Raw genomic sequence first — 12,781 nt, 5'->3', positions numbered from 1 at the left:
CCAAAGGCCATAGATGTTTCCCGAAGTCACTTAGAAACAATGGGTGGCTTATCTCATTTGTGGGTTATTTACACTATTAATCTTCCATTGGCACAGAACATCAAGAAGTCAGTAATATTTAGAGTAGGGCCAGGAGTAACTTCATTGTTTGTCTTCCATTTTTGGTTAACATTTTACAAAAGAATGAAAGCAAAAAAACCAGGCCCAGGACAGAGAAGCAAAGCCGTGTATGATCCCGGTGTTAGCATTAAGACTTTGCTCTCCAAGGAGACTGGAGTCCGGGAATGTGCCTTTCTACCTGTGTCTGGTTACATCCGAGTGGTAAGGCCCGTGGGTGAGGGGTGGGTGAGGGCTGACTCAACCAGCCACCGTCTCCTTCTAGCCCCCCGGCCGCAGCCCATGATCTGTCCTTTAGGTGGGGTTCAAGGACGTGTTTGATGGGAAAACCGGGGCTGCTGAGGGGGTGGGACAAAATGGGACCCCAGCCGCAGCAACAATTCTCCGAAATTCCTTCCTGCTGTGTCCCTGGGATAACTGATACATACAATTTGAGGATGTCAACGTAAGAGGCAGAAGTAGTAGGGTCCCAGGGGAATGGGGGGGGGGGGGAGATGTGCTTTTCCTGTCCTGGCTGCCACGCCTGTCTTTTACAGCTTCCCTCGCTAGAGCCTGATTAGGCAGAAGGCATTACCTGGGAATCATTCCGAAGGTCTCTATCGCAAATATAGCTGTTAGGTTGCAGAAACTGTAAATGAGACAAATAATATTAACGATTAAATTACATGCAATATATGAAAAGCCTCCCTCCAAATCTTTATGGTAATGATTGACTCATAGATAATCTTCATGAAGGTGTCACTTCCTCAAGTGAAGGAATGGAGATAAGGGATGCGTTTACATCACAGCTGTGGTGATTTTTCCAAACGTGTGCTTGCGGCACGATTTCTCTCAGCTTGTCAGTGCACCCTCACCGCCCTCCTAACATCTTGACATCGTTTTGATAGTGGGTCCCAAGGTGACCATAAGCATAATGTTAATAATAGTCATAATGTTTTACTGAGCATTAGTACTTGTTGAGAATGAATACTAAACGGGCATTTGCTGGGTACCAGGCGGTGGACCAGATGCCCTGCATGAGTTATCTGCCTAATCCTCATAGCAACCGTTTCTTTTGGAAAGAAACAGAGGCTCAGGCAGGTTAAGCTACTTGCAAAAGTTTGCGGTTGTCAGCAGAGCTGGGATTTGAATTCAGGTTTTTCTGCTCAAAGAGCCTGTGACGTTCACCTGATGTAGGCTGACTCAGGAAGCTAAGGATGTTCAAAGCTTGATACAGGGCACTGTGTGATTATTTCTAAAGTTACTATCTCTCACGATTCGGCAGACTGCTTGGAATGAGACAGGACAGAGCCAAATAAACATTCATGATAGCATTTCACCCATCTTCATGTGGGAGAAAAGAGAAGAAAGGAAATTACCTTGACTGAGCAAAATTAGGGATTTTTACCCTGGTACATTCATTTAATCCTCAGAATACTCTAAGATCAGTGTTACAGACTCATTTTACAAATAAAGAAGTGCAGAGACTAAGTGATTCGCTTAAGATGACATATCTACCAGTGGCAAGAGTAGGATTTAAACCACAGTAGACTCTAGAATAATGCCTTCAGGGTCCATCCATGTTGTAGCAAATGGCAAGATTTCTTTCCTTTTTTATAGCTTAATAATATTCCATTATATATATAGAAATAGACATGTATCTAGGAATATATCTATATATCCACTCTATCATTATCTATCTATCCTCTATCACATTTTCTTTATCCATTCATCCATTGACGGACACATGTATTATTTCCATGTCTTGGCTACTGTAGATAATGCCACAGTGAGCAGGAGGGCACATCTTTTCAAGTTAGGGTTTTCACTTTCTTGGATAAATACTTAGGGGAGGAATTATTAGATTGTCCGGTATTCTATTTTTAGCTTTTTGAGAAAACTCCGTAATGTTTTCCATAGTGGCTGTGCTACTTTCCATTCCCACCAAGAGTGTGCAGGATTTCCTTTTTTCCACATCCTTGCCAACACTTGTTATCTCTTGTCTTTTTGAGACTGGCCCTTCTAACAGGTGTGAGGGGATATCTCACTGAGTTTTTGACTTTCATTTCCCTGATGATGAGTGATGTCGAGTACCGTTTCAGATACCCATTGGCCATCTGTCTGTCTTGGAAAAATGTCTATTCAGATCTTCAGTCTATTTTTTAATCGGATTGTTTGTTTTTGTATTGTATTGTATGAGTTCTTTGTATATTTTGTATAGTAACCCCTTATTGGATGTGTGATTTCCACAGGTTGCCTTTTCAATTTGTTGATGGTTTCCTTGGCTGTGCAGAAGCTTTTTCATGCGATGTAGTCTCACTCTAGGTGCCTTTGCTTTTGGTGTCAAGTCCAAACAAATCATGGCCAAGACTGAAATTAAGGAGCTTACTATCTATGTTTTCTTCCAGGAGCCTGATGGCATAGGGTCTTACATTCAAGTCTTTAATCCATTTTGAGTTAATTTTTGCGTATGCTGTGAGATAGTGGTCTAGTTTCATTTTTTGTGTGTGGCTGTCTAGTTTTCCCAATACCACTTACTAAAGAGGTTGTCTTTCCCCCATTATATATTCTTGGCTCCTTTGTAATAAATTGACTACATATGCGTAGGTTTATTTTTGGCCCCTCTATTCTGTTCCATTGATTTATGTGTCTGTTTTTATGCTGGGGCCATATTGCTTTGATAACCAAAACTTCGTAATATAATTTGAAATAAGGGAGTGTGATGTCTCTCGCTTTGTTCTTCTTTCTCAAGATGGCTTTGGCTATTTGTTTTTGTTTTTGTTTTTTTGTCATTCCATACAAATGTTAGGGTTGTTCTTGTTCTGTGAAGAATGCCATTGGAATTTTGATAGAGATTGCACTGAATCTGTAGATTGCTTTGGGTAATATGGACATTTTAACAGTATTTGTTCTTCCAACACTGAATATCTTTCCATTCATTGGAATCTTCTACAATTGCTCTGGATAGGACTTCCAACTCTATGTGGAATAAAAATAAAAGTGGGCACCTTTGTTTCTCATCTTTGTTCCTGATCTTAGACTTTCAGCTTTTCACCACTGAGTATGATGTTAGCTGTGGGTTTGTCCTATGTGGCCTTTATTATGTTGAGGTATGTTCCTACTACACCTACTTTGTTGAGAATTTTTATAATAAATGAATGTTGCACTTTGTCAAATGCTTTCCTGGATCTACTGAGATGATCATACAATTTTGATCCTTCATTTTGTTAATGTGGCATATCACATTGATTAATTTGCAGATGTCAAATCATCCTTGCATCCCTAGAATAAATGCCACTCTATCATTGTATATGATCCCTTTTAATTATTGTTGAATTCAGTTAGCTAATATTTCATTGAGGATATTTTTATGTATGTTCATCAAGGATATTGACTTGTAATGTTCTTTTCTTGTGGTATCCTTGTCTGGCTTTGGTAGTAGTAAAGTTGGCCTCACAGAATGAGTTTATAAATTTTCCTTCCTCTTATATTTTTTGGAAGAGTTTGAGAAGAATAGATATTTTTCTTTAGATGTTTGGTAGAATTTACCAGTAAAGCCATCTGGTCTTGGACTTCTGTTAGTTGAGAGTTTTTTTTCTTATTGATTCACTCTCCTTACTAGTCATCAGTCTGATCACATTTTCCATTTTTTCATGATTCAGTCTTGGTAAGTTGTACGTTTCTAAGAATTTACCCATTCTTTTCTAGGTTGTCTAATTTGTTGGTGTATGATTGTTCATAGTAGTCTCTTATGAGCCTATATATTTCTTTGGTATCAGTTGTAACTTCTCTTTCATTTCTGATTTATTTGAGTTCTCTCTCTCTCTTTTTTCTTGTTGAGGTTAGCTAAAATTTTGTCTATTTTATTTATCTTTTTAAAAACCAACTCTTACTCTACTTGATCTTTCCTACCATCTTTTTAGTCTCTATTTGATTTATTTCCTCTCTAATTTGTGATTTCCTTCCTTTTACTAGCTCTGGGCTTTGTTCTTTTTCTAGTTCTATGAGGTGTAAAATTGAGGGTTTTTTTTTTTTTTTTTGAGTTGAGATTTTTCTTCTTTCTTGAGGTAGAGGATTTCCTTCTTTATTTATATCTGAATAATGCTTCATTCTATATTTATATATACCATGTTCTCTTTATCACTCAGTCATTAATGGACACTTAGGTTGCTCCCATGTCTTGGCTATTGTAAATAATGCTGTTATCAACATGAGGGTATACATAACTTTTTGAGTTAGCATTTTGTGAAACTCCTCTTGTAGTGGTGACCCCAGACTCTATGGCATTTTTATTTTTCCTTCTAGCTATGGTCTTCTCTCTTGACTTCTGTGATGTTGCCATGTTTTAGTGTAATTCATTTATTGGCCTTTGTAAAGTAGAAATTGTATTCAACCGCATCGTTATCCCTTTAAACAAATGATAAAACTATTAAAATAAAACATTTATATTCACCTATAGTTTGGATCCAGGATCTTCACGCGAAACACATACATTCCAGAATGGTCCTCAGGCCAAATTAAATGGTTATAGTTAGACTTGTTGATTATCTCATATGGTTGATTTAAGTCTCCTGGTTTTCCAATAGCATAAGAAAAACAGTGTTTATAGTTCTGAATAGGAAACAAAGATAAAAACCTTAAGGTCCTTCTCTAGGGGACGAGGTGTTGGAGATTATAGGGGAGAGGAGAAAGTATGCAATAGCTAGGGGGGAAATGGGAATGAACTGGAGAAATACACTTATGTTTGTTGGGCAGTATTGCAGGACTGTTTTAATCATGAAATGAAGGTGAAACAAATCCGCGTGGGTACGTATTCCTTGGACCAGGGTCGGCTGCCAAGGCAGATAGTTGGGATCTAACTAGGGTTGCGATTTAGCCACACAAGTCTAAAGAAGTGAGAGGAAGGAAGGAATTGAGGGTTCACATTAATAGAGTGATAAAATTATTGACCATGGAATTTAAGCAGCAGGAAGAGCAAGAAAAGAACCTGGGGTCAGGGTAAGGGTGGTTGGGTCATTTTGAGGTTGAAGGATTGTTAGAGTAAAGGTTCTAGCGTTATGGTGCTGGAAGGATAGGACATGGTGGATGGAAAGTGGAATGTTTGGAGCTGCGACTGCAGAGGATAATACAATCATTTGTATGTATCTGTCTTGACATGAATAGATTCTGATGTAGAAGCAAAGTAACATTCCCATTGTAAGGTTTAGATTTTTATGGACCCAGGTACCATATAGGTCACTTTTATTTATGAGATATGATTTGGTGCTCCAAATAACTTAAACTAATTTCAATTCAAGAAAGTGTGATTGAAAAAAATTGAAAGCAGTATAGGACTGATAGTTGGCATTCAGACATGATATTTCAGTTGTTTTTGTTTTGTTTAAAGATTTTATTTATTTGAGGTAAGAGCGAGAGTGAGACAGTGAGACAGCATGGGAGAGGGAATGTAGAAGGAGAGGGAGAAATAGGTTCTCCACTGAGCAGAGAGCCCGATGTGGGGCTCCATCCCAGGACCCTGGGATCATGACCTGAGCTGAAGGCAGACGCCTAACAGACGGAGCCACCCAGGCACCCCATGATCTTTCAGTTGTACAAGAATTGATAATAGTTCAGGTGTTCTTTAGAAAGACTCACTCTCAATGCTTCAGCATGTTTGTCAGTCATTTAATAAATCTACAAACACAGATTTTCAGCAAAAAAAAAAAAAAAAAGAAAAAGAAAAAGAAAAAGAAAAAAAATGTTAGTAACACAGGAGCCATGGAATATTAAACAGAAATTAAGATGATACATTACTGAAATCATAATATTAACCCAATAGAAAAGTTGGATTTGATTTGCAAAAACAAATTTAAATCCAAAATATTTCCATCAAACTTTGGTTAATCCTGAAATGCCAAATTAGTTATTATAAATAAAATTTGCTGGGTTATTTTCCGTACCTCAGGTCCCCAGGCTTCTTCAAGCGGAAGGTTCTGGTTAAGCTTCGTCATTGACTTCCATGTCTGGGCTTCATTTAAACAACCACTCTGTCAAAAAATCGTACATACAGGAATTTAAGCAGCAAATGAGGGAAGGAGAAAAGAGGAGAGAGACAAACCTAGAAAGAGACTCTTAACTACAGAGGACAACCTGATGGTTGCCGGAATGGAGGTGGGTGGGTGGACGGGTTAGGTCGGTGACGGGGGTGAAGGACGGCACTTGTGATGAGCCCCAGGTGTGGTGTGGAAGTGCCGAGTCACTGAATTGTACACCTGAGAGTAGGGCACTGCACATTAATTAGAGTTGAAATAACAATGTATTCAAAATTGTACACACATATGTTTTTTTATAAATTTATTCGTATTTCGTATATTTAATGTCATTGAACAATTTATATTTAATTCTTTTCCTTATTTAAATGTTTGTTGCTATACCGGGGAACAGCTGAAGTTTGTGTATTGACCTTGCACAAAAGAACTTCTTAAAGTCACTAATTTTGAGTGTTTCGATGAAGTCATGTTATTTGTGAATATGACAGTCTTCTTGCTTCCTCTCCAGTCCTTATACTTTTATTGTTCGTTTATTTGCCTTATTACAGAGATCAGGAACAATGTTGTATAGAAAGTGATGAAACTTGTTTCACTCCTGACTTCAGAGAGAAAGCTTTTAAATTTTCACCACCAAGATGTTTTCTTTTTTTTCTTTCTTTTTTTTTTTTTTTTTTTTATAATAACAAGAATTTTTATTTAGGGGCACCTGGGTGGCTCAGGTGGTTAAACGTCTGCCTTTGGCTCAGGTCATGCCCGAGATCATGGCCTGAGCTGAAGGCAGATGCTTAACCAACTGAGCCACCCAGGTGCCCCGGTAAGATGTTTTTCTTTTTTTTTTTGTACTTACATTTTATTAGGTTAAGGTAGTTACCATATACTTAGAATTTTCCAAGATTTATTTTTGGGTTATTCATTTTTTTTAAGTAGGCTCCATGCCCAATGTGGGGCTTAAACTCATGACCCTGAGAATTCCAAGATTTATTCTAAAAATAATGTTATTTATGAATATTTTTTTAATTAAATGACTTTTCAACTATTATAATAACCCATGCCCATTCTGTATTCCGTCACTAGAGTAGATTTCTTTGATTTTCAAGTGATATTCCAACTCTCCAGTTAGGAGATAAACAAAACTTGTCTGGATGTGTGATTTTTAGAAACACTGCTGAGTTTGATTTGCTAGTGTTTTGGTTAGGTGCTTTGTGTCTGTGGTCATGGTGTGATCGGCTCGTAATGCCCGTTTCTTTTAAGGTCCCCATCAGGCCCTCCTGGATTCACAAAATGAACTGGGAAGTACTTTCTCCACCCTAATATTCTGGAAGAGTTTTTAGAAAACTGAAGGAAAATTTTCTTTTGATGTTTGGTTGACTTTGTCAGGAAAGGCATTTGGGATTAGAGATGTCTATTTTGGGATTAGAAATGTCTCTTTCTTTCTTAGAATATAAGGAACTTTGGTAAATTGTGTTTTCCAAGGCAACTGTCTGTTTTATCCATTTCTTTGTTGTCAAAATTTGTTAATATAAATTTGTTTATAGTAACCTCTATGATTTGGTCTTAAAATGGTGATATTCTTTCTTTATTTTTTTTTTCCATTTGTCAACTAGAAACATGCTATAAAGAGGTGTTTCCCTTTTCTACTATTTCTTTACTCACTGGTATAGTTCATTTGGGGACGGTACGATAAATATTGGTGTCTTTCTCTTTATTTGCCAGTTTTTAAAATAAGGAGTTGATTTCCTATCATTCTCCAAAGGTGACATTTTTGAAAAATTCATTATGAACTCATGCGTTTAACATATTTAATGGGTTTGAGCAATATCGCAGTAACTATCTGTAAGGAAGCTCTGATTGTCCCATCTTTAGCCAACCTCTTCAAGTTGACTTCTGATTGCTTTTGACATGACCCTAGCAGTCTTCGATAACTCCTTGCTATTGGGTACGTCAAACTGTTCCAAACTCATCATGTTTGTTTCCTCCCCCAGGCTTGGAATCGGCTACTTATCTAAGAATCCCCAATTACTTTTAGTGGGAAATGATATTTCAAGACAGCCATGTAAGTACTGAGCAGTTATGTTTCTAGGGATCTTAATGGGCAGCGTAGGAAAAATTTATCTCGTTCTCTCTGAACAAGACAGTTACATATTTATATCCAGATCATATGAGTTTCTAATACCTCATGAGTTTACATTGAGTCCTGTTCAAATTCAGGATGTTTTGTCTAACTTCTATACTACTTATGCACCTCCTCGCTTTTACTTCAACAGCACTTGAAGAATGACAGTATTAGAATATCTCACATTACACACCTCACAAGATCAGAATAACTCATATAAATATTACCCCCACTATCACAATTACTGAAAAGTTATATTTTTCCCCAGCATATGCTCTCATAGTCTCCTAGCATATTTTATGGTTGTGTTATATCTTTATTGTCAGAGAATACGTCCATTGTATATTCTCCTTTTTCCCGTTTAACCCTCACTTTGCTTCAGTTTTGCAAGTAACTCCATCCTACATAATGCTTTCCTCTAGTCCTTATATCTCTTTAGTGATTGTGGTGGTTTGAAATTTATGATCTAGTAAGTTACTCAGGAAGGGCTCCTGGGAACAATATCATCTGAGCGTTTGACATGTTAATAGCAGTTTGTGCCTTTTCTAGAGTCATCAGTTTTGCTGAATATAAAATCCTTGGCTTGTGTTTATTTTCCTTGAGTATCTTAAATATTTTACTCCATTTCTTTCCTGGTATAAAGCATTGCTATAAAAATTATAATTTAATTTTATTTTCCTTATATGTAAATTGCTTTTTTTTTTTTTTTTTTTGGCCTAGAAGGCCACTTGGGTTGGCTGTTCTGATATTTTGAGGATATGCTATGCTCTTTCAATATGAAGCTTCAAGACTTTTTTGCTTGGGGTGGGGTAGAGATGTTTTCTTGAAAGATTAGCATCAGTTATGTTCCTTTATTCTGGTTTTCTTTTTTTCCCCCTTCTTTTAAAAGATTTTATTTATTTTACACAGAGAGAGAGAGAGAGAGAGAGAGAGAGAGAGAGACAGTGAGAGGGAACACAAGCAAGGGGGGTATGAGAGGGAGAAGCAGGTTTCCCACTAAGCAGGGAGCCCTATGCGGGGCTCGATCCCAGGACACCGGGATCATGACCTGAGTTGAAAGTGGAGGCTTAACGACTGAGCCACCAGGCGCCCATCTGGTTTTCTTTTTCAGGGCGTTCATTTACCCATCTGTTGGATCTTCTCTGCCTATCTTCAGTATTTGTCACTTTTTTCTTAAATCCTTTTTATCCCATTGTTTATTTCTTTTCACTTTAAAATTTTTCTTCTTCTAATTTCATGTGTCTTTTAAAGCATTCTCTATTGTTCATTTTCATTTTTAGAGGGCTATTTTCATAGCATATAGAATTTTGGATTTGGAATTTATTTCCTTTCAGTAATTTAAAGATATTTTTGTTCAGGGACACCTGGGTGGCTCAGGGGGTTAAGCAACTGACTCTTGATCTTGGCTCAGGTCATGATCCCAGCATTGTGAGATCAAGTCCTGTGTTGGGCTCCATTCTGGGCACTGAGATTGCTTCAAATTCTCTCTCTCCCTCTGCCCTTCCCCCCTAAAAAAGCCGGGGAGGGGGAGATATTTTTGTTCAAAGTCTTCTGGTTTGCATTATTTCTATAAAGAAATCAGCCTTAAGTCTTATTGCTACTCTCTCGAGAGTAACTTTTTTTATTTTGGCTACCTTTAAGGATTTTCTCTTTGTTTTTCATTTTAAAATGTTCACAGTAACATTTCTGGATAAAGATTACTTTTTCTGTGCTTCAGTGTCTTTTGCCTTTTGGGAAAATATTGCTTCTGGTCAACACTCTCTCTTTTCTTTCTAGGACCCCAGTCCTTAGATTTAGGCAGTAAATCTCCATTATGTTCTTGTCTATATTTTCAATCAGCTTACCTCCCTATGCATAGTTCTGGGCATTTCCTTCTGACCCCTCTTCCAGTTGACCAATTCTGTTTTCAGGCTTCACTCCTAATAGTTGAGTCCCTAATTCCAGTTACTGCAATTTCGGTTTTTTTTTTTTCCTAGAAGTGATTGGCAGCTCAGACAGAGGCATGGATGAGGCTGAATGATGGATGTTTAACGTGGCCATCAGGCGCATAGGAACAACACTGGGAAGATGACTTGGAGATATGGGCAAGATGGTGGCTGGGGGACGGACCCACAGAGCTCAAGTTAGATGGGAAAAGGAGAGGAAACACGGGAAAGGGCAGAGGGCTCTATCTGGTGGATGTCTAGACAGTGTAAGGAAAAGCAAGGGCGAGAGGCTTAGTGGGAAGAACACCCACAGAGCTAGAGAATTGGGGGTTGAGGCCATAGACTGGAGTGTTTGCATTGAAATGTAATTATAACGGGGGGAGCTGCATTGGTTGGTCGAGGCAGCCTCTGTTGCGCAGCAAACCCCACTCCTCAGGGCCCTCACGCATCACAGTTGAATTCCTGCTCACACGTAGTCCAGTGCCGATGCCCCGGGGGGGATGGTCTCTATGGGTGGCGCTCCTCACAGTAGAGGATCAGGCTTCTTCTCTGTCTCGTGGCTCCTCAAAGAGTCCCCTCACCCGACTCCACTCATCCAGCTTGCATCTCTCCATCTCCAACTGTCCCTGGGGTAGACTGTGATGGAGGAAGCTAGGGAGCTCGGGGGCTCATGGGAGCCTTTCTCCAGCACCTCATCGTGGAAGGGACACCTCTCGCTTCTGCTCATTCCACAGCATGAGCGCCGGTCACATGGCCCACATAGCTGCAAACGGGACTAGAAAAGGTCCTTCCTGTTCAGAAAGCTTCTTCCCAGCAAAAACTCAGAGGACTGAACTGTAATTGCTTTCAGGGCAGGAAGGGAACCCATTCAAGTTCTCAGTATGTGACAGCGACAGGGGGAGATGGGGTCCATGCCATCTGGATGAAGGGGCCTCAAACAAGGGACACTGTAGTTAGGGTGAGGAGATACTGATCTGGAAACGATAGTGTGGGTTAGGGAGCGGTTTGATTCCACAGCCCATCAAGAGTACCCTTGGTCTGAGAGAAAAACAGGGGAAATTATATTTTTTGAGGAATGTCTCCTGAAGAAGTATCTAGGGTCATTTAGCCCTAAGGTGTACTAGAAGAGTTTGAGAAGGTGGAGAGTAATGGGAATCTGGGCCCAGGTGTAAGACGGACAGAAGAGTTTAGGGATGAGATTGTGAGGACAGAGTAGGCCAGAAGGACTCACACTTTGGGGGCTGGACAAGTGTCGGAGGAATGTGGTGGGATGGATTTGTTTGACCCTATCATCGAAAGATGGTTCTTGCAGGAGCCCAGAGCAGGTAGCAGGTGGAACTCGTCTCTTGGCCGCTACCTGGGTGGGTTCTCCTTCTTGGAGAATTAAGGTCTCTGATCGATGAGAAAGCTCTTTGGGAAGGAGCTATGTCTGATCTCTGACTTTGAGCATGAGATTTCTGGGAAAAGCCAGAATCCATATGCTGCTTGTGGAGACGCTCGGTCATGATGGTCAGGAGTGGAGTCTGGGGGCGGGAGGTGGTGAGGCCTTTTTGCCATGGCCTGCAACGTGGAAAGGGTTGTCAGCGGGGAGGCTGAGGTGGACCAGTCAGAGGAGGAGTGTGGGGACAGTGAAGCCTTGGCTTGGTCAGTGGGTCAAATGACGCAAGGAAGTCAAGTGAGAGGAAGCCTGGAGCGCGTGTCTTTAATGTAGCACCCGCCAGATGAATGTGCGAGAGCCAAAGGCAGAGCCATAAATAATCGAACACTGACTACACTGTGGAGACAAAAGAAAACACTCACCTAGGATTGCGTCACCCTACTATAAACATTATTTTCTTTTTCTGATCTCTTTACGTCAGTTTCATATGACCGAGGCTTCTTTTGTCGTAAATGAATTTCGGTAGCCACAAGATATAATACACAGGTCCTATTTTTTTTCTACCCACATGCAGTCAGTTCTACTTTCCTTACATAATTTATATACAGATGGAAAATCAATCGGCAGGTGTCACTGCGCTCTAAGCTCTACTGCAATTCAAAGGCGCCGTACCTTCTTCATGGTGTTATTAAAGCTGTAGTCGTTCCTGCCGTGTATTTCCCACACGATGAAGTTCACTTCCACGTCTTCGATGTAGCCATTGCCATTGTGTCTGAGTGAGACAGTGGACACAACAACCCGTTAGAGCAGAAGAGAGAGCTTGAGAGCTGCAGCCCTCCAGTCTGACGGGCTTCTCTGAACAGTGCTGCAACCCCCGTGGAGTGATTTAAGGTCCTCAAAAACCTCAGTATTGTCACTTCTCTGTGGAGCCATCCCAGTACCTATTGTATAGGCTTCCTTCAGCTCTCGAAATCAACCTCCTAGGAGTAAAGCAGGGTATGTTTGCCTTTTTCACAGTTGGAAGCGTAAATGCTGTTCACGTTGACAGGAACCGTGTGTTGGGGAGGCGAGGGTAGCCGAGTGGGCTGGGAGCAGGGAGAAATGACTGAGGAAGGAGGGAGGGCACCGCGAGGGGACCCTGGGGTCATTTAATCAACAAGTATTCATTGGGTGACTGCTGCCTGCCATGGGGTCGCTGTGATGAGAGCGGAGATGCCCCAGAACTCCCGGGGGGGGGGGG

General features: G+C 40.3%; 1 protein-coding gene across 1 annotated transcript in view; it reads right to left on the bottom strand.

The window, feature by feature from the left end:
• Positions 1-12,781, bottom strand: part of CATSPERE (catsper channel auxiliary subunit epsilon) — a 146,329-nt gene that overhangs the window by 4,656 nt on the left and 128,892 nt on the right. The window contains exons 18-21 of the mRNA XM_059414005.1: positions 12,214-12,313; positions 6,036-6,122; positions 4,550-4,707; positions 692-745 (exon numbers count right to left, since the gene is read on the bottom strand). Coding sequence (XP_059269988.1) covers positions 692-745; positions 4,550-4,707; positions 6,036-6,122; positions 12,214-12,313 — 399 coding nt within the window. The remainder of the gene's footprint in view (positions 1-691; positions 746-4,549; positions 4,708-6,035; positions 6,123-12,213; positions 12,314-12,781) is intronic.

The sequence above is a fragment of the Mustela nigripes genome, chromosome 10, assembly GCF_022355385.1.
Source record: "Mustela nigripes isolate SB6536 chromosome 10, MUSNIG.SB6536, whole genome shotgun sequence".
NCBI classification, from domain to species: domain Eukaryota; kingdom Metazoa; phylum Chordata; class Mammalia; order Carnivora; family Mustelidae; genus Mustela; species Mustela nigripes.
This window is presented reverse-complemented; position numbering and strand designations above follow the sequence as displayed.